Source organism: Gymnogyps californianus, chromosome 2 (assembly GCF_018139145.2).
Source record: "Gymnogyps californianus isolate 813 chromosome 2, ASM1813914v2, whole genome shotgun sequence".
Lineage (NCBI taxonomy): Eukaryota > Metazoa > Chordata > Aves > Accipitriformes > Cathartidae > Gymnogyps > Gymnogyps californianus.
This window is the reverse complement of record NC_059472.1, coordinates 77,092,645-77,116,102: the sequence shown is the minus strand read 5'-3', so window position 1 is coordinate 77,116,102 and position 23,458 is coordinate 77,092,645. Positions and strand designations below refer to the sequence as shown.

At 35.9% G+C, this 23,458-nt stretch overlaps 1 protein-coding gene across 1 annotated transcript in view; it reads left to right on the top strand.

Moving 5' to 3' along the window:
• Nucleotides 1-23,458, top strand: part of ABCA13 (ATP binding cassette subfamily A member 13) — a 207,502-nt gene that overhangs the window by 39,646 nt on the left and 144,398 nt on the right. Inside the window, exons 11-18 of the mRNA XM_050892372.1 lie at nt 1,596-6,311; nt 7,639-7,745; nt 9,738-9,856; nt 11,155-11,327; nt 12,499-12,575; nt 13,120-13,241; nt 17,062-17,256; nt 19,300-19,464. Coding sequence (XP_050748329.1) covers nt 1,596-6,311; nt 7,639-7,745; nt 9,738-9,856; nt 11,155-11,327; nt 12,499-12,575; nt 13,120-13,241; nt 17,062-17,256; nt 19,300-19,464 — 5,674 coding nt within the window. The remainder of the gene's footprint in view (nt 1-1,595; nt 6,312-7,638; nt 7,746-9,737; nt 9,857-11,154; nt 11,328-12,498; nt 12,576-13,119; nt 13,242-17,061; nt 17,257-19,299; nt 19,465-23,458) is intronic.

Here is a 23,458-nt window from a genome sequence, read left to right as displayed (position 1 = left end):
AGTATCCCTCATGGAACAACTTCGGACTAATTGTTGAGTGTTGCCTCTGCTATTAAGTGCTATTAAGTATTTACCATGCTATGCTGGTGATCACAGCTGTTAATAGATAAGAATACTTTCTAAATTACGTTTCTGGACTTTGAACTTTATTTTTCATTATGCTGCTATTTAGCTCTTTGCTAAATCAATCCCTTGTTTAACCTATCAAATGGAAATAATCACTATCAATGCAGTGAAAGACGAAGAGTTAAAAGTCTATAAATGCCACAATTTGAATATTTCTTCTACTCTTAGACAGGTCATGTTGTGCTTTTTCATTCAGGCAGAACTTGCCAGGGCCTTTAGCAGCTTGATTAAAATGGGCTTTAGAAGCAAAGAACTCCTGGTTTGGGTTTTCAAAATCTTAGATATTCTTGATATCTACAGTAAAAACAAAATGGAAGTTAAGGAGTAGAATGCAAACTGATATCTTGAACATTCAATCACTTTCTTTTGTGCTTTTTCCCAACTTTGTTATAAAGATCAATGCAGACACTTTTGCTAGGGCAAGGATTTGGATTTGGTCTTAAATACTGTTTCTAGCTTATGCACTATTTTCTCTTCACAGTAGTACTAACAAAATCACCTGACTTGTTTGGGTTTTCTTTGCTATACATGCAGAGGTATTTCTTTGACTTGAATAGGTCTAGGAAAGAGATTCTACATGGGGAATGCCTTTTTTTTTTTTTTTTTTTTTTTTAAATGTTTGACATCTTGGTTTCTCTCCTGTAGAAGCCATTCCAGTAATTGACACAGAAATTCCCTCACAAAGCTTTTTAATAGTGTGTGGTCTTCTGCATTTTAACTATTAAAAGAAAACATATTTAAGGAGAAGGTATTTTCAACTTGAGACCTTTGCATTGGAATGTTCCTTTTTCAATGCACCTCAATCTTGACCAGTCTTACAGAGCTAGTAAACATTTTTTCTTTTGATAAATAGTATTTACACAATGGAAACATCTGTTGGAGCATTCCAATTTTCACTGTGATTTCATGTTTTGTTTTTTTTTCTAGATATTAAAATAGCAGCATTCAGCTGTCAGTCAGCTGGAATGTTTTGACTTTCAATAATCATGATAAAACAAAAAAATTCTTCAGAATTCATGGAAAATTAGAGGTTTTGATCAATTTTATTGATAAGTTCCTTTCTATAAAATAATTAATCTGTGGAGCATAAAAGCTTTGCTCTTTTCAGCAGCTGAAAATGTGACGTACTTAAATTAAAGGTGTCTGAGTCTTTGTGGCTTACAAGCTTGATTATAATTACTGATAAATGCACACTTCTTTAACCTAGCTGCCTACATTCAGGTTTTGATTTGAATGTGGCTGTGACTTTTCAGTGAGTTTTGTCACATTTTTGAAAAACAAAGTGATTGTCATTTGTGCTATTTCAGGTTTTGTGGTGATTAATTTATGACTGCTATTTAAATGACATTTGAACTTTCTTTGAGTTAAGTAAATAAAAATATATTCTAAAATTATAAAAGATACATTTAACCAATTCTTGTCTTCCTGCTAGGTAACTAACAAGAAAAAACTTGTGCTTAATTTTTCAGGATTTTGACATCTTTCAAAGAGTTTTTGAAGAGAGAAGAAAACTTCAGGATTTCTGGTGAAAAGGAAATGGGTCATCTTTTTCATCTTGTAGAAGTCATAGAAGAAATTATAATGCTTGATTTCTCAATTTCTTCAAACCAGTCTCTAATTGAAAATGTCTTGAATAATACAATTATATGGATGAAAAATTTTGCTGAGGGGAAGGAATCTGCCACCAATTTCTCACTTGCAGTTTCTGAACTCCATAATGAGCTACGAAAAAATTTCCAGCCTCTTCAGAGATTCTGGACGAAAGAGAAGACAGAAGTTTTCTGGCATATAGTGAAAATGGTATTCTATGAACTTGATTCTAGGCTCTCTCATTTGAGTCAAGCGGAAGAGGAGGAAGTATTTGAGACCTTATCTAGAATTATGTTTTCCACTACAGAAAATAAAATCCGTAATAGAAGTATGCTATTGCTCAAAAATATCATGACTGATTGGCCGGAGTTAAATATTGCTGCTTTGTACCATCTAGAACGCTTAAGTGAAAACTTCCTAAGGAATCTCTATGAGGTTGGATCATTGACTGATGATCAAGTCAATGTGTCTTTAAGCACAATTCATGGAATGAGTAATGCCTCCTCTTTCTTACTCTCAAATGCAACTTTTATATATAAAGTAAAAGAATTAGAAGAAATTGTGCACGATTTCTTTGAAAACATCCAAAAATTAAACAGTACTAGTGTGGCCTCACTTATTCCAATACTTCTCTCTCTGTATCAGAATGATGATCTGGTCTTAAAAATTGAGAGCAATAGCACTCTGTTAACATTTCTTTATGAGACTTCAAAAGGTATTTCATCTTTTCAAGTATGGCATGATTTCCAAGATAGGGATCGAGTTTTTGATTTTGTGTCTGAAACTTTTGATCTTCTCTGGAACTTCACCAGTAAGTCTCTCTGTGAAAAGTTACTAATCATTTACAACTACACAGAGTTTCAGGCCCAGTTTTTTGCACAGAAAGGAAAAAAAGAGATGCAAGTTGTCTATAGCACTCTGAGCAGCCTTAAAACTTTGTTTATAGATGAAAGGCTCCAAACAGCTGCCTTTTGTTATTTGGAACAGTTTCTTGATATCTCTGCAGAATGCCTGTTAAATAATAGGTGCATTGATTTTTATCTATCAAACATTACTTCTGTAGATCATTCAGCAGAGGTTTACAACTTACTTCTGCTTCCATTGGACAGTGTTCTGTCTAATATAACAAACTTGGGAGATAAGGTAAGTGTGCCTTCTGCTTTGCACTGCACTTTTACGTGGCTTCAAACCTGGACAGAGATTTTTGAAGAAGCATCCAAAATCTTAAATTTGAATTCAACCTTTTTTGTCTGTCTAAGAAATGATTTGGCAAATCTCTCTGAAAGTCTTTTAAATGCAACTCATGATGAACTGTGCAATAATACAGCTATGGTTATTGTTGAAGCTACAACAGCAGCAATGAATCTATTAAAAATCATATTTGAAGGAGGTGGTGATTTAAATGACTGGAAAGATTTTGAAGCTTTTCTTGCTAATCTTCAAAGTGTATTTAACAATGCAGTCGATGTCACAAGCTCACTTAAAGGTAACAGTTTAGAAAGTGTTTTCGAAATGATGGGAGTCATGATGACTGAATTGCAGAAATCTATACTGAAGGTTGTTAATGGAGAGTTTTTGAATTCTTGGCTTGACACTTTCATCTCAGGAGGATCCGAGGGAGAAGATAGGGGTGCTGGTGTATTTTCCATTGGAAATTCCCTTTCTACTATTCTCAAGCTCTCCCAAAAGGAACTTGGAATTATTCTCACTGAGATAAAAGACACAACTGCTTTCTTTAAAAGTGTACCTCAAGGCAAATATATGGTTTGTATCAGCATTTTCCAGAATGTTACCAAACTAATTTTGGACAATACTCTGAAAGACATAAGCCATTCGCAAACAAATATTTCATCTCATCTCAATTCCTTTCTAAACTTCTATAGTACAGTGGATGAAGCAGAGGATTGTATCAGATGGATACGTGGATTAAGTAATCTCAGTGAAAAATACAAGTCACCTTCCCACCTTGAAAGTGCAAAACATATTTTATTTCTACTGAAATCTCTGGGAAACATTGAGACAGATGCTAAGCTAATGAATGTGATGGACTTCGTTAATTTGATTTTTAATTTGATACTCCCTGAATGTTCCCTAACTGGTTCTGATGTGATTTGTGTAAATGTTTATTTCAATATTATAGCAAAAACTTTAAAATTTATTCTCCCTGAATTTCATGTAAAAGATGACATTAATGTGCTTGAATTTATTTTTACACTTTTAAATAACTCTGGAGGGCAAATACAAATGATTGTCAGTGATTTAGTGGGACACTCACGATATACATCAAATAAGACCCATTTTAGTCAGTCAATCCATGGATTTAACAGGACTTCGAGTGTGTTCCTTAATCATTTTCGCCATGTTCAGCTTTCATCAGTAGAACTTTTGGCAGAAATTCAAACTCTTCTGAAAAATAAAACTTTTGAAATCCAAGAAAACAGCTCCTCTCATTTGGATATTGAGATTGAACCTTTCTTACATGAGAAAAATACCAGTTTGTTGATGGAGTTCTTTCAATATGCAATTAGTAAACTTGACTCAAAGTTGCAGGGTGAACACAAAACATTTCTCCAGAAAATGATAGAAACAGCAGCTCTGAATATTGAACTGGTAAGGAAAGCACTTAAAACTTTCAAGTCTTCTAGTTTTACTGGCTTTCCATTAAGAGATGATAAAGAGTTTTTAAAGCATGTAGTAGCCTTGGTGCAAAATATGAGGAACATGGATGTTGAGTTCTTGATAAGTCAATTCAAACAAGTCCAGAGGAGCCTAGATAATTTCTTTAAAAATATCAAACCTTTGTATATTGAGAACTCTGAGTTAGGAATGTTAACAGACTGGTGGGATGCATTTGAGAACAATTCGTGTAATTGGAACGTGACTGGCTTATGGCAAATAACACGACTCTTTGAACAAGATGAGCTCTACGATGTAGAAGAGATGTTCCATCTCCTCCTCGATGTCATCAGCCTTACAGAAAGATTAGCTCATGGAAACATTACAGAAGCACTAACTGAAGCATACGCTTTCATACTGACTCAGGAAGAAAAAATGCCAATGTTTACTGGAGAGGAGATCTCTAATCAAGTAGGAAGTCTTCTAATGTTACTGGAGACACTGACAGATATGTCTGATGAACATGCAGAGGCCTCAATTTGTTTTTCTGCAGCATTCTGCTGGACTCTCACAACAGCAATACCTCAGAGTGATCCCACTTTTAAACCTTGTGACTCTGTGCATAGCAATTCTACTCTTAGTTACAATGCAGTCATTGAAGTCATTAAAGAGCTGAAACTCATCACTCTGGAGGACAGTTCCTCATGCACTATGGAAGACCTTCAGATGGATATCACTCGCAATCTGACTTGCTTTTTTCATCAGATCAAAGAATGGAACTCTATTCTTTTGAAGTTTTCTGAGCTCCATCATGTAAATGGCTCAGTTCTCAAAGAACTGCTAGATTTTTGGAATGAGCTATCCCTCTATGCTGTGCCACTGCAGGTGAATAATACATACTCAATCAATTGTTCCTCCACACCAAAGAGACAAGTGGCTTTACAAATCGTAGAAACACTAGGCAGTATGCCAGTGGCAGAAATGGAGATGGCCAAAGGTGTTCTTGAACAGCTGGATGGTCTTTATGGTGGTCTAAGTTGGGACAGACATTCAAGAGCATCACTTATAAAGACTGTTCTTACTAATGTTAAGAATATGACCAGTGAAGTTTCTGGACTCCTGGATACAGAAGCTGTCCTTTCTTTTCTTTCTGTAATTCAGCCTTTAATGACGCTGTCTTCTGTTGGAAACCAGACATACTCAATGCTTATGATATTATCAGCTTTAAATGGCAACAGTAATATATCTGATAACTTTGAGAACTTCTGGTTTCCTATAGCTACAACCATAGAAGATTTATTGGTGAATTTTAATGTTAGACACTTACTTGCGGTGATAGACCAAGAGTTTCAATTACTAAGGTTAGCCACTGGACAGTCCTCCTCAATGGCTCCTGATGTTTTAATACAGCAGTTTAATACGTCATCTGTAGATGCTATGTTAAGAAATTTGGAAGACATACAAGAGATTGTGAACACCTTTCTATGTGAGTGTAACAATAATAATTATTCTAAAATAATGCATGCTCTAATTCTTCTTATGGCTAATGAACATTCATCGAATGACCTACTGCTGGTTGTCAAAGACATTATTGACTTTCTGGAACTATTCCAAAATAAGTCTAAGGAAGATTACACTGGTATGTTGTTTGCTGATGGTCGTCTTAACAGAGAAAAATTGAATAATACTCATACTGCTAATTCAGTTTTGCTAAACAGTCTCCTTCATATAATTGCTGATCTTGCTGTTATGGAAGAAGCTCTGCATACAAACAGTATTGAGCTTCAGATAGTTGACTTCATTGATTCTTTTTTTTTTGATAACGCACAATATAGAGAAGTTTCTACTCAGCCCCAAAACAGAACTCTGGAGATCATGCAAGAGATCTTGCAAGTGATATTTCAGTCTACCACAGAACATGACAGAAACAACATAACTTTACTAAAGGATTTGCATAAGGATATAATGGCAGAAATGAGGTGAGCGTTTTCAATGTCCTCATTTTGACAGTGTGCTGACAATGACAGAAGGGCTCTTTGTTTGTAAACAACTCAATCAAAACTTTCATTAAGTTAATTACTGTTTCATTTCAGATTTGTGCCTTTGAGTAAAACAGTATTTTGTATCAATTTATATTGTTCAGACCAGCCATATTTGTTATCACATTATGTTGTGTGCACCAGGTTATTGATGTGTTTAGTCATCTGTATTGATACGCGAGGTGGTTTCTTTGGAATTATTATAGAACCAAATATTTGAAGATATTAGTGTTTTAAAATCCTTGCAGGTCTGAACACTGAAACCACAGTTATTGGTGGACAATAGTTATTTTGGCTATGGAGCTAAATATTAAGGAATGCTTGGGACTAATGTTTTGTGGTGTTTGGTTTTCGGGTTTTTTTTTTCATTCTATATCCAAATGTAGATATACTGTATTTGAAATGTCTTCAGCTTAAATTTGCTGATGACTTATGCAAACAAGATGACCCTTTTGGGGCTATGGTTATAGTGTTATATTGTTCAGTTTAACAAATACAGTTTCTGAAGGAATCTTGAGCCCAAGATCATTTTTGCCAGATTACTCAAATCAAATATAATCCAGCAGTAGAGGAAACTCTGCTTCAGCAAAATGTTTACTGACACTTATTTAATAAAAGTACTGCTAGACTGGAGTTGCTGCATTTAAGTAATACTGAATGAATCCCACAAGATAGTTGCTCTAAACAGCTCTAGGGTGTCTTGCTGGTGGAGTGACTGATCCTACTGACATAGACCGGCTGAGAAATGGTATACTGAAGTTGATGCACGACTCTGATGTGGTATTTAGACCTTTATGATTAATTTTATGCAAATATGTGAAACCAGTGGTCAGGAGGGCCAGGTATTAGCCAAATCTGTTGAAAAATCAAAAGCAAATACTAGAAAAGTGGTTTCTTTTCCCCAACTGCTGATTATCAGAGATTTTGAGTATTCTGCTCTTTGCCATCAAGTCAGTATATGCTGTGGGCTCTCAGTACTTCTGAAGCCATTATGATTTTGCATATTTTGCTAAGGTACTTTCTAGCACTCTTAAGGTCTTAAGAAAGCTGATGACTTGCTGCCTTGATGAAAATCTGTTTGGTTTTGGTTTTTTTACATGGAAGTATTATGTTCTGATTTTTAAATAGTGCAGACAAATGTAATAACTGTAATATTGAAATCCTTATATGATCCATTGAAGATTGTAACCGTACATAGTCACTTGTTGAAATTTTTCTGTGGTACCCTAGTTATGAAAATAATGCTTTCTTATTAATCTTTCTACAGAGCATCTAAAATCTGCAAGATTCTTCAGAAACATTTATACCCTGCTAATGTTCTACTATTGCAGAAGTTGCAGTTTACCATTTTGAATGTTCTTAAAATCTTTTCAGGTTGGTTACTACAACAGCGACTGTATGGGTCACCATACTTGTTAGTACTATAATGTTAAGGCTTTACTCTAAGCAACCTTTTAATTTAAGTTAATTCGGGTGATGCCAAGCAAGGCAAGCATACTGATGCCTGGAAATTAAACCAACAGAGGCACAGAAAAAATTTTGATGCAGATCACTTAAAGGGATGATTTCTTTCTGGAGTGGTCATGTTGATTCAAAATCTTAGTGGAATCAGGAGGTCTTGCAGCTCTTCTTCTCTCATTTTTAGCCGTGTGCTCTTTCCCTTCCTCCTGGGCTTACTCTGACACACCAGGACCTCTTCCTTTTTTGATTTGACTCACAAACCCAGCAGAAGACTGTATACACATTTGGGTTTTGTCTTGCCTTTTTTACTGGATATTTTTCTGCCAGGCTAGTGAACCGAGTCAGGTCACAGAGGTGTTTTTAATGAGCCAGAGTTGCCACAAGGCAGCATATAGCTGACAGAAAGGAAAAATGGGGCAAGTATATAAAGGAAGTGGCACCTCCCACTTCTGGCCATGTTGAGCCAGTGGATTGGCTAACTGTAGCTGAATAACTTCACCTTCAACAAATTGTTCAAATTTTAATGTGTTAGTCTTGTTTTATTCCTTGTATATAGGCCCCCAAGATGAGCACTTTAAGAAAGGCTCTGTATTGACCTAAGGGTGTAATTTCATATTATGTTTTCTTTGGGGAAACCAAAGCCTTTGCTTTTCAAACTTCATATTTTAACCCAACTATGCTCAGAATTGTTTGCAAAGAGCAATTAGGAGGCATGAACCTGTCGTTCTAGAGCAAGGGATGAGATCGGTAATGTCTTATGCCAACTCCATTTCCAAACAAAACATAAGATGTGATTACAACCCAGTTCTGACTATCTTCTCCACTCTCCTGTGACTGATATAGTTCCCAAAGAGTAGAACAGTAGCAATGTTGAGCTCAGAATAAGGGATACTGAAAATGTATGCCAGGTACCTGGGATCTGTCTTTAACCTCTAAAGAACAGTCTGTTTATTGAGAGAACTGAGATTAAGGAACTAAATTTTTGTCATTCTTATTTCAATACTCTGGTCATAGAGATGTTTCATAATGTTTTGTTTGATACAGAAAACATTACAAAACCTAATGAGAAAAGATGAAAACTGCTTCACTTGGTTTGCATTACTGAGTTGCATTGTATTACTTCTGTGAGCAAGATCAAGGTTTGCTTTTTTTAGAAGCAGTGGTGAATGTTTATTATTCTTCCTTATTGACTTATGAACCAAACATAAGGAAAAAAACATGGGGGAAAAGATTTGATCCTTCCATAAACTAGAATTCAACTGTCAAGCCAAGTTCCTTCCCTGCTATCCCGTGTACAAACCCACTACAGGCAGGGGAATAGAGCTTTTTTCCAGGGACATGGGGGCTGCAAGCTTGGGTAGAAACTTTCTCCATGGATGATCAGATGATAAATATCCCCTATATGGATTCTTTATCCCTAGATATGCAAAATGTCTATGTAATGCTGTTTCCCTCCCCTTGCAGCTAGGGTTTGAAAGTTACTACTCACTGGAGGGTTAGTAACTTCCTGATGTCTCCACAGGGAAACAGGATCAGGGGAACCTGCCTGAGGAGGAGGTAGATGTGGTTAATATACATAGCTTCTCAGAGTTATGCTTCTTGCTCACAAAGAGCAAAAACAAAGTTTTCTTCTCTGGTTCTGTAGCAGGTATTGCTGTTCTTATTATTGCTCAGGAAAGTGTAATTAATGGAGAAGAGTAATGGAAATTGAATCAAACTAGCCCTTCTTGCCCTCTGCAATGAAAAATAAATTTAGCCAGAAATATTTCTCAGTGCCTTAACACATCAGACTTTCTTTGCTTTTTAAAAACTTTTATGTCCCTTATTATTTGGTTAACTTTTCATCTGATTACAGTAATTTATTTATGTTTTTAACTGATTAAGCCTGGACATTTTATCTTACAGAAGAATCAACTGTCATTGGCAACCTTTTCTGTGTTGTTATGAAGTGTAAAGATGGATTAACGAGTCACTTACTTCTCTCTACCATTGAAGGAATCACTCTGGTTCGAGATCATTATCAGGTTTGAGTGGTTTCCACACCTACAAGTGTTCTTTACAACATGCATTAAACTTTGGAAACTAATGGAAATTTCTTCTTTTTTTCCTACTGTCTCAATGATGAGTCCCCACAGTGGCTATACAAAGCTGAGGTTTGTATGGGTATAGCTCTGATGCTTTTGATAGTGATACCCAGAAGGAATTCCTGAAGTAAACATTGGTGAGCTTTGAAAGCTGTAAAAATAACTAGAATTACTAGAATCTGTATAACTAGGATAACTAGACTGCCATTCAATACCAAACAGCAGCCCATTTTTAATTCCTTTAAATGTAGTGATACTGCTAATTTCATGAATCAGAGTACATTTATACTTTTACATCTTCACAGGAACAACTGTGAAATCAAGCTACGTACAAATAAACTTCTTGGCCAGAGTCATTCAACCTAAAATAGCAATTGTGGTTACCAGTTGGGGTCAGTCTGTTTTTCTTTAACAGTGCATGAAATTACCAGCAGGAGAGTGTAACATTTGGCATTTAGAGACTCATCCAGGGTTGGAAGCAGGCCTTTGGATAATGCACATGTGCATGCACACACAGACAAAATATTAAAGTCATGCTTTTAGTATAGAATTTGCCTCCTTTTTATGAAATAGCTCTGCTATTTTGTCTACCTGGACATTTTCTGATATGAACAGCAATGTTTTAAGGTAAACGGATGTCAGAGGCATCGCTCATATCTCAAAGTAGACTTTCATGGAAAAATGCATATCTGTAGTTACCACCATTCTATGACCTACTTCTGCAATTATTAAAAAAAACCTTGCAAAATCAGAAATGTGAATATTCAGGAGAAAAGATGCAAGCGAATACTATACAAAGCATAATGCAAGAAAAACTTTGAATATGGGTATCCAGATATTTTGGTTTGCTGAATGGAAACTGATGTTGTTTAGAACAATTTTTTGGGAAAAAGATAAAAATGGTCAGCCTAAAATAAAAAAAAAGAAAAGCTCATTTGATTTTGAAATTAAATTTCAAATTAAAATGTTGGCATTTCCGTTAATGGATGAACCTCCTTGATAGGCTAGGTCATATTCACAAATATTTTTGGTTGTTTCTAAAATTCAAATCTTTGAAAATTCCTTGGTTCTTGAAAACCTCTTGCCCAGTTTCAATTACAAATACAATGAGTAAAAGAGTATTACCTTACCCATATTCTCATTTGAAAATATGCATCATCTAGTTGCCAAGACCTGCTACTTCAAGCAATAACATAATCTCATGAATGTGCTAACCATATGATCACTGTGTTTTGCAGGATATTGAAAGAATGTGGCCTGCTTTCAACACGGGGAATTGTGAGAGTATGGCATATATAAACCAAAAATTTTCCAATATTTTGGAGAGCTTCTTGGGAGCCTTGCAGGATACCAGCAATGGCAGCTGTGAATGTCAACTAATGCTGGGGAACATACAGAGACGACTGCAAATGTAAAGCCTTTTTACAGTTTGGTACCCCAAACAGTTCTTGTTATGGATGTTATTCTGTGCATATATCTATGTTCTAAATTATGTAATTACAGGGGAAATACTGTTTATCAAAGTCTCTTTAAGCTTTGTTCATTTAACTGAAAATTGAGCGGATATAATGCACAAATTATTTAAGTAATTTAGCAAAATTCTGGATATTTCTAAAAGCCCTTACACTTTTGCTGAGCACTTGCAGCAGATCTTGCTGCTCCACAAGGAGAATGCTTTGAATAACAACTAAAAAAATCTTCAATTTTCCATGACCTCAGTTAGGTCAAATTTTTGATATCTTATTTTTTTATTTAAAGCTGTTTTGCTATGGCTTTGTCCTCTCAGCAGCTGGATATCTTTTGCAAAACATTAAACATTCAGATCAGTTCAGCAGTTCAAACAGTCAGAAACACACGATGGTGCTTCTAAACTGACAGGCTTGAACTCCAAATAATTTCAGATATTTGCTATTCCCTTGAGGAAAAACAGTAGATTTTAAGTAAATGAATAAAACTGCTACTACAGAGTATTTCAAACTTGCTGTCAGTTAGAAGTAGTCCTTGTTATAATTGTTGCTGCACTGGTTTGACTGTTGGATTGTTTTCATAATGGGCTTGAATGGTCTCTGTGAATTATAGTAATAATACAGAAGAACTTGAGCTTAGATGCTGCTCTTATGGACCATACTCATGTTCAATTTTTGAATGGTAAATAATATCTGATATGTGTATATGCTTTATTACTTAAATTACAGTTTGATAGACTTTATTCATCCTGAACTGCAGTGCTTTTTATCTCTAGGTTTTAAAAACATGTGTTCAGTAAGAAACATGGAAGTGAGACATAGGTAGACCTGTGCTCCTCCATAAGCTACTGTTCGCTAGAGCACTTAGCCATCATGCGAAGATCTCTACATTTGCAATCTCATTTAAGCATGAAATATTATGATCCCTGCACCATATAAATACAGCATGAGAAGGTCTGTGGAGTTGCTTACTGCATGCACAGTGTGGGCACATAGAGGATAATGTGACCCTTTTGCCTCATTTAGTGGCTGTTTCACTAGTCACGTTACTCTTTTTACATAGTAATGTCAATGACTTAGTTCTGATAACTTGTGAAAGTAAGGCTATCATTTCAGGGTGGCTGAAAATTTGGAGCTACAGTTGTCAGACAATCCAGCGGCAGCTTTTCTCAGCAATTTTGGTATTTTGAATGGTGGGTTCCAGTTTTCTTCACTTTTTTACAAGTCGCTGCTGCATAATTTTATAGGACAATAACTGTTTCATTGTTCTTCATACTTTAAAGGGATACTGCTTATGGAGACTACTGACTTAATGCAATAAATTTTCATTGTACACATGGGCACATACATGTGCTTGAGTTGGCACAGGACAGCATAGTTTACCCTGTCAGAGCCTGTCCAGTAAGATGCAGGGATTCATTTGAAAGAAGAGAGGACTTAAGCTAGTGGAAGAAGAAGATGTTAAAGGACTAAAGGCTGCGTCACTGGTTTCAGATGTTCTCATAATACAGGGATGTAGGATAACTTGTGTTCTTATAGGATAATGCAAACAGATGCACAAGCCCTTCAGTCTGCCAGGATAGTGACCTTTACCTTTGAAGCAGAAGTGAATTACATGATATGAAGTTTTTGTGTCCTTTATCACCCCTCAGGATAAATCTAATGAAAAAGATACAGTCTGTGGGCAATTTAATTAAGCAGATTGGTACTGTTGGCAGTATTTTTCTCCTCTTCCAGATGTGAAAGTCAAAGAGTGTGTGCAGAATCTTACTCAGTTGAGGCTGGACATTGGTTCTTCTGTCAATATTTCTGAAGAAACCATCAGTACCATCTTGGAAGCCAGTATCTCTCATTCAGAGGTAAAAGATCGAAAAGAGGTGTTAAATTAACGGGTCAACCTATAGCCTGATGTGCTAACCAAAACAAAACAAACCACCTTGTTTGTGTGGAATCTTATATTTTCACTTGTCACTTCTATGTGGAATATTTTGTGAGATTGTCGTGATTTAACCACAACTGGCAACTAAGCACCACACAACTGCTTGCTCACTCCCCACCCCGCCCAGTGGTATGGGGGAGAGAATAAGAAAAAAGTAAAACTAGTGCATTGAGATAAAGACAGTTTAATAGGACAGAAAAGGAAGGCAAAATAATAATAATAGAATATACAGAACAAGTGATGCACAATACAATTGCTCACTACCTGCTGACTGATGCCCAGCCAATACCTGAGCCACGGTGTCCCCCGGCCAACTTCCCCGGTTTATATACTGGTCATGATGTCATATGGTATGGAATACCCCTTTGGCTCGTTTGGGTCAGCTGTCCTTCCTGTGTCCCCTCCCAGTGTGCACTCCTAGCCTCTGCTGGGAGGGCAATAAGAGAAGCTGAGAAGTCCTTGATTTAGTATAAACACTGCTTAGCAACAACTAAAACGTCAGTGTGTTATCAACATTATTCTCATCCTAAATCCCAAACACAGCACTATAGTAGCTACTAGGAAGAAAATTAAGTTTATTCCAGCTGAAACCAGGACAGAGATTTAGGACTTCAAAATAATAATGTGAAGCATTAAGAGATCAATTTATTGTAGCACTAGTCTTCTGGTCTAACTAGCACCACTTGATTACTTTCAGCAGTGTTTTACTCCCTTGTGCTGACATGGAATTTGAGCTTTGCTATCTTGGTACTGCAGAAAAGGTGAGGGTTCCTGGAGAAATTAGTTTGTATCGTCCCACTTCTGATCCTTGCAGTCTGGAGTTGTCTGGCATCCTGGTTTCAGCTAGGATAGAGTTAATTTTCTTCCTAGTAGCTGGCATAGTGCAGTGTTTTGGATTTAGTGGGAAAATAATGTTGATAACACACTGATGTTTTTAGTTGTTGCTCAGTAGTGTTTATACTAAGTCAAGGATTTTTCAGCTTCTCATGCCCAGCCAGCAAGAAGGCTGGAGGGGCACAAGAAGTTGGGAGGGGACACAGCCAGGACAGCTGACCCAAACTGGCCAAAGGAATATTCCATACCATATGACATCATGCCCAGTGTATAAACTGGGGGGAGCTGGCCGGGAGGGGCAGATCGCTGCTCAGGAACTAACTGGGCATTGGTCGGCAAGTGGTGAACAATTGCATTGTGCATCCCTTGTTTTGTATATTCTAATTCTTTTAGTATTATTATTGTCATATTATTATCATTATTTTTTCCTTCCTTTCTGTCCTGTTAAACTGTCTTTATCTCAACCCACGAGTTTTACTTTTTTTCGATTCTCTCCCCCATTCCACTGGGTGGGGGGGCAGTGAGCAAGCAGCTGCGTGGTGCTTAGTTGCCGGCTGGGGTTAAACCACGACATCTGATTTTTTTTCTTTTTTTTAAATTTTATTCCTTTGTGTACTCCTCACTGCTCTTACATTATCTTACCAGTATGTTGCCTTACTGCCACTTTATTCTTCTGTTGTCTCTTGAATATTGTCTAAAGGGTGGATTGTGTAAGTTTTCTGAGTGAAGGACTGTGTATGTTATCATTGCTGCTGTTTCCTGTGATCCCAGCGATTAGTAGAAATCATGAAAAATGCCACCTAACTTACAGGTTCTCTCTTCTGTTAATGTTTGTATGACTGAAAAGAGTTGGGGGTACATTTGGTATAAACTAATCAGGTCAATCAAGCAGCCACTGGGTGTCACTGATGCTCCACTTGCAGAAACAGTTGCAAGCTTTGTTCGTGAAAAGTGTGGCTATTGAAAAGGCAGTTCAGACCATCATAACTACTTATAGATGATTTGTTCTTCTGCTTCTTTGGCAGTGTGACTGCCTTTATTGTTAGCTTGTTATTTTGATACCAGTAAATGGTAATGAGAGAAGTCATCTGGAAATGATTCAGTTAAATGGGATTCGGTACACGTTTGATCTTTTGGAATAATAATGCTAATTGACTGAATTTTTGAATGACTTTCTATCCTTATTTTTTCCAAAGTCCTATGTAGAGTTTAGATATATGTACACGTCTCACATTTGCATATCCATACAGAATTTTTTGTTTGCTTAAGTACTCCCGCAGTCCAACTGGAGCATTAAAGCCTATGTCTCTTACTGATGATGCAAGACACACAAGCACTTTTTAAAGCTAAAACTTAGGCATGCCCATTATGTTTATGGTATATATAGCCACTGTCCGATAACCCTAATGATAGCTGCAGGCCCATTGCAGTCCTGTATTTCTGTGATTGTATACTACTCCTGTGCTTGCCTCTGGAGTGGTAAGAGTAAGCCTGCAAGTTTTTTGTGCTTATTGCACTTACCCTTAATTTCTACCACAATATTATGCTCTGACCATGCTCATTGCCATGTAATTAAGTGTTTTGAAACTGCTCAAAACCTGTAACCTGAAGACTATAAGCGTTCATGTACTGAACATAGGAGTCTGGATTAACTCTGGTACTCACAAAGCTGCAAGTGAAGTTCAGAGGGACTTAATCCAGTGGGTAAAACACTGAATAGGTTAAAACTGGACTGAAATGGTGATATTCATGTGGGGCATGAGGAAATAAATTTCAAATTGTACTACAGAGTCAAATTTCCTCCACAACAAGAAGTCCACATTAGTATCCTTTTATGCTGCTAGCAGAATTATATTTATATTCATATTCTGTCCCTTGTACATGCACAAAAAAAGTGAATATTTAAATATATAGGAAATTCTTTGGAATCATGAAGGCAAACTTCTGTTCTAGAATAAAAATCTAAAAGTCAAATTAATAAGTTGGAAATTAAAACGTTCATAGGAATTAAAGAGTTAAATTGCATATCTTGACCAACTTTGGCTTCTAATTTGATTTTCTTGGGGATCCTCTCCCTCACTGAGTACTATTACTAGCTACAGATGCATTCAGTGGAGGCAGTACAGGCTGGTTCTGTCCTAAGGAGTACAATGGATCCCTGAGTACCGTACTTGGGCTCCTACAGGCTCCGAACTTGTAATTTTTCTGGACTTGCTGCCATTTGCTTTCTTTCAGGCGTTTCAGGAGAAAGGGTAGCTAAGAACTCCTGAGGTACCTGGGCTGCAAGCATTTGTCTTTTGATGTGACGTTTTTGTAGGAAGAAACAAACCATCATTATCCAAGGAGTTTTTATTGTAGTCTCGCCCAAGGTCTGCTTAGGCATTTGTCCCTTCATCCACTATTAAATCATAACACTTCAAAGGAGTGTTGAACTGAGAAACGTGAGCTGGCTCAGAGTGAACATTGTGTCATATAGGCATCCCTAAGTGTTAAATTTGTCTGTCCTCTGAAAGAAGGAAGGTCCATATTGTTTGATTTTAGTGATTCATACATTTAGATTTTGATCTTTGGATGTTTCTGCAACAAAGGTGTATATCTGCTAGAATGGGTATGTTCAGCATTGTAAATATGCCTGCTTATGGTATGAATGCTCATAGAATGAATGATTGACCTGTTCACAAATGAAAGTAAATTTTTATAAGAAATATACTTAATCTCCTTGTATGTACACAGAATATAAAGTAAGAACATACCGATCTGATATAGAGCTGTATAGTTCATTATTTCAGTGTGTTGATGACTGCAAATTGTCATGTTACTGTGACATAAATTCTCACCTTATTGACTATAAAAGAAGGTGATGCATTTCAGGGAGAAAAATTTTTAATACACATACATTATGATAGGTTTTTTACAGTGCCTTTGTGGTAGCTTTAACTGGAAGATGTGATGAAGAAGTACTTAGCCTGCTGCTAAAGCTACCTGAAAACAGTAAAACTTCCCAAGTAGTGGAAGAATTATGTTCTTTACCAGCACTGGACTTGTATACCATGTTTGTACTGATTATACAGAATTTGAACTTACGTCATATCATTTACAAGGTAAGATGGGAAAAAAAAGCTTTCAGTTCCTATATTTTTCTTTTGAAGGTGGTCTACAGCATGCAGGTAGATAAATGAATAATTCTATTATTTCTTCAGATGTTCTTTCTCTGTGGAAGCAAAGACTGGACATATGGCATTTTTTGTCTTCATTTAGTTCCAGAAAGCAAACACAGCAGTTGAAGAATGGGGTTGGTAGATGTTACTGTATTCCATTTCTTGCTTCCTCAGGAAAATTATCACTGAGGAGTTAATTATGAAAGCTTTAGAGAAAACACAGGAGGCTGAAGACGTAGTTTTATTAATCTTTAGCAGAGTTTGCAGTTCATGCAATTAGTCACTTAATTTGTAAGTGTGGAAGACTGATCTGGCATCATTGGAAATAAAACAAGCATAGGAGATCACATTACAAGAATTACAAAATTGTTTTCTAGGAAAAATTCATAGCACTCTGGAACGCATTTTATTTGCTGTAGAAATCATGTTGACAATTCAGGTGGCTCCTGCAGGAAGGAGCTTTTCCAGCTCTCAGGATTGAGTCTCTCTATAAGGGCAAACCTCCTATATTTTGTATGACACAAGTCAAACGATTTTGACAAGAATAATACAGTGCCAAAACTATAATGAAGGGGATGCAGAAGTCTGTAGCAAAACTGTATTTGTACAACTGTAGATAATCTGGTATCTATTGTGGGTTTTCAGAGAGATAACATTTTTACTTGTAAAAGCAAAATTATTGGATGGGATTTCTGATAGTTAGCAGGTGTTTATTTCAGTTCTTTTGGGGTAATTGATTGACAGAACATAAAATGATGTAAGTACAAATAGTTGAAAAATAGTTATAACATTGGGAGGAAGAATATTTTGTTCTAAAGCTGTAGATGCTGGGTTATATTCTGGATGCTGCATGCACAGTTAAGCAGGTTGGCCACACACTTTTAAAAACAAGACAATTTCCCAGACTAGGTTAAGATACCAGAGGGAAAAGAAAAGATTTCTACTTTCTGAATTATCTGCCATACTAGAGAGGGAAGAAAAAAGAAAAAAACCAGTGCTTATTCTGATGGGCTTTTCTACTGAACCCTACTGAAGCATAATGAATTGCTAGCAAAGAGTAAAAAATGTTGTCAGCTCATCCTAAATTATTATGGAAGTTTTGCTAATTTTTTAACTGAATAAGATTTTTTTTTTTTACAGTTTCTTTTTTTTTTTAATGTGTAAAAGCAGGTGAAGGCTGAGAAGAAAATTAAGCACAGATTATTATAGTAGGAAGTCAAATAAAGGTGGATAAAATACAGACAATCAGAGGAAGCAGCTGAAAGTATATGATGAGATTATACTGTTTTTATTATCGTGCATAGGCAGGTAACAGTAAATCAGTTTGTATTACCATATTGTCTAAATAACCTATAAAAGCAAAGGAAATAGAGAGAAAATTCCTAATACCAAAACTTGCATGGTGGAAACAGCAAACAGCCAATTGAACTTTAGTCAAGTAGGGAATGAAATGCACACAATTATTATTTTAGGTAAAAGGCAGTGCGTATGAAAAATGCAAAGGGAGGAACAGTGTGACAGGAAAGTTTGTTGTCTGATATGATTCCTAAAGCAGCTAAAGTGGTTGCTAGATTTAATTTAACTTACAAATTATTTTTAAAATATTGAACTGTTGCAATGAGCATCTTGAACCTGTTGAAGGAAAAGTTCTCATTTACACTGAATTCCAAGGGGCAGGATGTTGCAGATCCCATTAGCATCTTGGGTAGGAGAGCTCTCTTCACCTTGGTAGGCATAAACATATTCTCTGGATTTTAATTCCTGATTTGTCATAAGCCAGTTCTAACATTACCAGAGAATTTTTCTTTAACTGAATTTGAGACTAACTGGGGAGTTATACTAAAAGGAGTTTTGTTAAACATGGTTTGCAGGAACATTGTATAATCAGTTTTGGAAAAAGACTGAATAATTTCGAGTGTTTCATTGAAAGGTTAAAATTTGTTTCTACTCGGAATTTATTGTTGTGATTTTCCCTTCTTTTCCAAGATTAAGATACCATCTGAGATAGGCAATGTACTAAACATGCTACTGGATGTGGTTTCTAGTATCAGCTCTCTTCTCAATAAAGCCCACCATGTCACGGAAAACCTTCCAGTGCTCCTCCAAGGAATTCAAAATATTGGTGTGCTTGACATCTCTGCATTGCAGCAGGTATGTGTATGATTTCAATATGCAAACTTAATTCCCATCGTGAGGTGCTTTGTTAGGGATGTGTGCTTAGTAAGGAGGAACACTAATAGAAATTGTGTCCTAGAAAGTTGGGAGCTTAGAGAGAAGAGAGTCCATAGACCCTAGGAAGATTCATTTGGTCTCTTTCAAACACTTTGGTAATTTTGAGACTATTGATGTGTTGTTTCTGTCATCTCTTTTTTCGTCAATTTATGAGATCATAGCCTAAGTTAATATGATGTTAGGCTATTGATTAATAATAGCATGTATTATCTGCGATTTGGAGATAGCCGTGTCTTTTCTGCTAATGCTGTATCTTTTTTGATGAGCAGACTATTTGTTTATAAGAAATAGCTTTGTTTTTTTAAAGGATAAGATTTCAAGATAGCATGTGCAGTTCTTGTATCTGCAATGGGTTTCTGTTTGTGTCACTTAAGGTTTCTGTCTGATAGTTCTGCTTGACATTTAAAAAAAAAAGTGGCATGAGGTGTGAGTGAGAATATTTCTTTTGTGCCTGCCTTTAAGGGCAGTTGCTGTGTGTGTATCTATACAGCTAGCACAGTGGTGGATCTAGGATTAAATAAATCAGAAAAAAGGTTTCTATTTCTAAGCAGGGTTAGTTCCATAAGAAGACCTGCTGACCCCTATGGCATTACCTTCTGGATTTGCTATTCTGTGTGGAAAGTTTAGGATTGAATCTGGTTCTAAAATTGCAAACCTCTAAAAGATCCCTCAGTGGTAAACAGTGCAAACTGGTTTGCGACTATGGTACAGAGTAAACACTGCCTTAAATACTGTTTTCCCTAGTGATATGAATCTTTCTCAAGATCTTCTAATCTTGTGTGACAGAGAGGCATGTTGTAAAATGCTGTTCTGCGCATATTAGTTTTGGTTTTGAGCCTCTCTTCTTTGGGGTAGCTCTTTGGCTGCCACAATGAAAGGTGGCTTTCATTAGATGCTTACATCTTTTCTGCTTTCCTTGAACTGGTTCTATTTGTATCAGACTTTCCTTCGAACAAATGAAGTATTCTTTTTGGAGTGAAATCCCGAAGTTCCTTATCTGATAGAAGAACCTCTCAAAAAGTCCTGTTCAAAAAAAGTTTGCAGAGGAACAAATCGAACAGCAGAGGGCCATCTGGTCACAGTTTTAATCTTTGCACCATGGCAACCCATATTATCCTGTAATACAGCATAGATTTAACCTTGGAATTTTTGTTCCTTTTTACATCTTACCTTTTTTGGTCACTTTTTCTGACACAATCTTTGTTTTCTTAGTTTTTGTTAATTTCTTTTTTCTTGAGAAATTGCTGTTTGTTTTTGTCACCTAATAATTTGTGGAGGATTTAAAAAAAATCAGTGTCTGTTTCTTTTGTTAATAAATTAGATGTTTGATGTTTTGAAGGGCTCTTCTATCTCTGTAACTTTTTCTCATTTTGTAGACTAATAAAAGGTGTTTATTTTTAAGTATCCTTTCCTTTTCAGGTTTAACTGGATTTTTTTATACTTTCCAATAATACCTTTAATTATTGATTATTTTGTTTGCTTCTTTTCTATAGTGGCTAAACTTGTGCTGCTGAATAAGTGTGCTACTAAAGTGCAGACATTGCTTATACACTTTCCTCCTTAAATATTTTCTTCCGTTTCCAAAATAGTCCATCCTTCTAGATTTTTGTTTTCATGATAACTGACAGCACAGTAATTCAGTGACCTGGGAAAATTACCAAATAAAGTATGTAAAGCTTTTTAAAATAAAAATATGTGGACCTTCAGCATAGAGTAAGACAGATTGTCTCCTTCATTAACTTCTAACTGAAAAAGTTATTTTGAAGTTGATTTAAAAAAAATTAATTACTTCTATAATGAAAGAGGTAATAAAATAATTGTCTATTATGCACGTGGTTTTTTGTCTGAAAGACAAAAGCAAGAAATACCTTTACAATATCTGTAAAATGTGAAGTTGAATTGGTATGCTACATATTGTGTAAGAAAAGATGATGTAAAAACTCAATATCTGCTAGTCAGTAGTAATTGGAATACAGAGCCACATTCTACTGTTAACAACATTGAGTGAATGGATAAGCCCCTGAGGAAAAACACTGCTGATTTCGATCATGATTTTTTGCTTCTTTGTTTGCTATTTGAAATTATTCACTTATATTTCCATAACTAATTTTCGGTATGTTTGTCACTCAGGAATATATAAGCTGGAGGGGACTCGCTGGGTTACTGAATGCTGTCAGTTGTGGAACGTAGCCTCATTCTGTAATCCATCCACTAGCTTGAACAAGTTCTCTGTTAAAACTATCATTACTGAAAAGCCTCTTGGTGTTATAAACCTATAAAATTCTGACTTCAGTTTATCCATGGCTAGTATGTTTACTCTTGTATCAAAAATGTTATATAGCTTTTATAACTTCTCTGACTTGCCCATGTGTTTGTGGAAGGCCAGTAATAGTCCTTCTCTGTTTTGATATGTTAAATAGATTTATTTTAGTATTTGTTTTGTTTGTTTTAGGTTTTTTTTCTTTTATAACAGGCTCTTGGTTGTCTCAGACATCCTAGTGTCATCTTCGTATGCTGTGTTAAGGCTGATCTTGAATGTTGGGGACAAGAAATGTGTACAGTCTTAGAAGGCAATTATGGCTGATGACTGTTGTAGTTCTACTCATTCATGTCTATACCTACCAAAATTACTTTCTTAATCTTGCATTCACCTTTTTCATAAGCTGCATACATTTTTGTCTCTTACTTGATCAAGCATCAGTGATATACCCAGGTAAGCTCCGTGTTATAACAACATCTCATGATTTCAGTTGAGAAATAATATTTGGTAGTGGTTATCTTTATATTCAATTTACTTTAAATTAGGTAATTGATTTCTTGCCATATTGCATTCTGATCTTCTTTTCTCCTGCAATGCCTTCTAGTATTAAATTATAGGCAAATTTCAGTAATTTGCTTCTTTCAGGGCTAAAAAACTTATCACAGTGGACCTAAGATCAGTCTCACAGGAATAACACTAGTAACTTCTCTGTAATCCAGTGTTTTCTTTCCTTTTAACAGGGTCCCTGCAATATCTTCTTAATGCCATTTTTTACCCACCACATAGTTATTGGATTAATGCTGATTAATATTTTCTAGGACAAGAACATTAATTGGTTGTTAGAGTTCACCTAGTTTAGAGATAGCATATGTCTTTTTCGGGAAAAAGAACTTGCCTTCCCACATAAATATGTTATATTGGTCTGGAATGATAATTTGATAACGCATTAAATTCTATTCCTCACATACGTTTTGTCTTTAACGGCTCTCCACTTTAGAATTTATTGTATATCTTGCCCTATTAAACATCACAACGAGATATCCATTATTTCCTGGAGCATTAAGTCACTCATTCTTGAGTATAGATGAATTTTCTACTCTTTGTTCAAATATTGCCATCTAAATTTGATAGGCTTCTGAAAAATAATTTAACCAAATCAGCAATTTTGCCATTTTTTCCCCTGATTCTGTCAATTTCAGTACAATAAAGGCTTTGGTTTGTTTATGGCTCTACCCGGAAGTAGGAGTATCTATTTCTCTGCATTTGTGTCCTTTAGCCATTCGGTTTCATCAAATTTTGATTTATCTTTAACCTCCGTGTAGTGTTCCAGGAAAATTGCATTTTTTTTTTTTTTCCTCTCTCTTAATGTAATGATTCTGAATTTATTTTAGTTTTCTGTGCAAGCTGTAACCTGGCTTGACTTTTAGGTGTCTTTTGTTGAATAGCTGAGGTTTCTACTCCACATGAGTTTGGTTTTATTCCTAATATTTTTTTTTTAAACATACAGCTGTCCAATTAGGTCAGAAGATGCTATGCTATGAGGTTTTTGCTCCCATTTGAGAATCCAGTTCCAGATAGCTTTTTAATCTTTAGTACCAGCCTTCCTCTTCCATGAATTTGTTGGAGCGACTGGCTTGACTGATTACTTTGTTT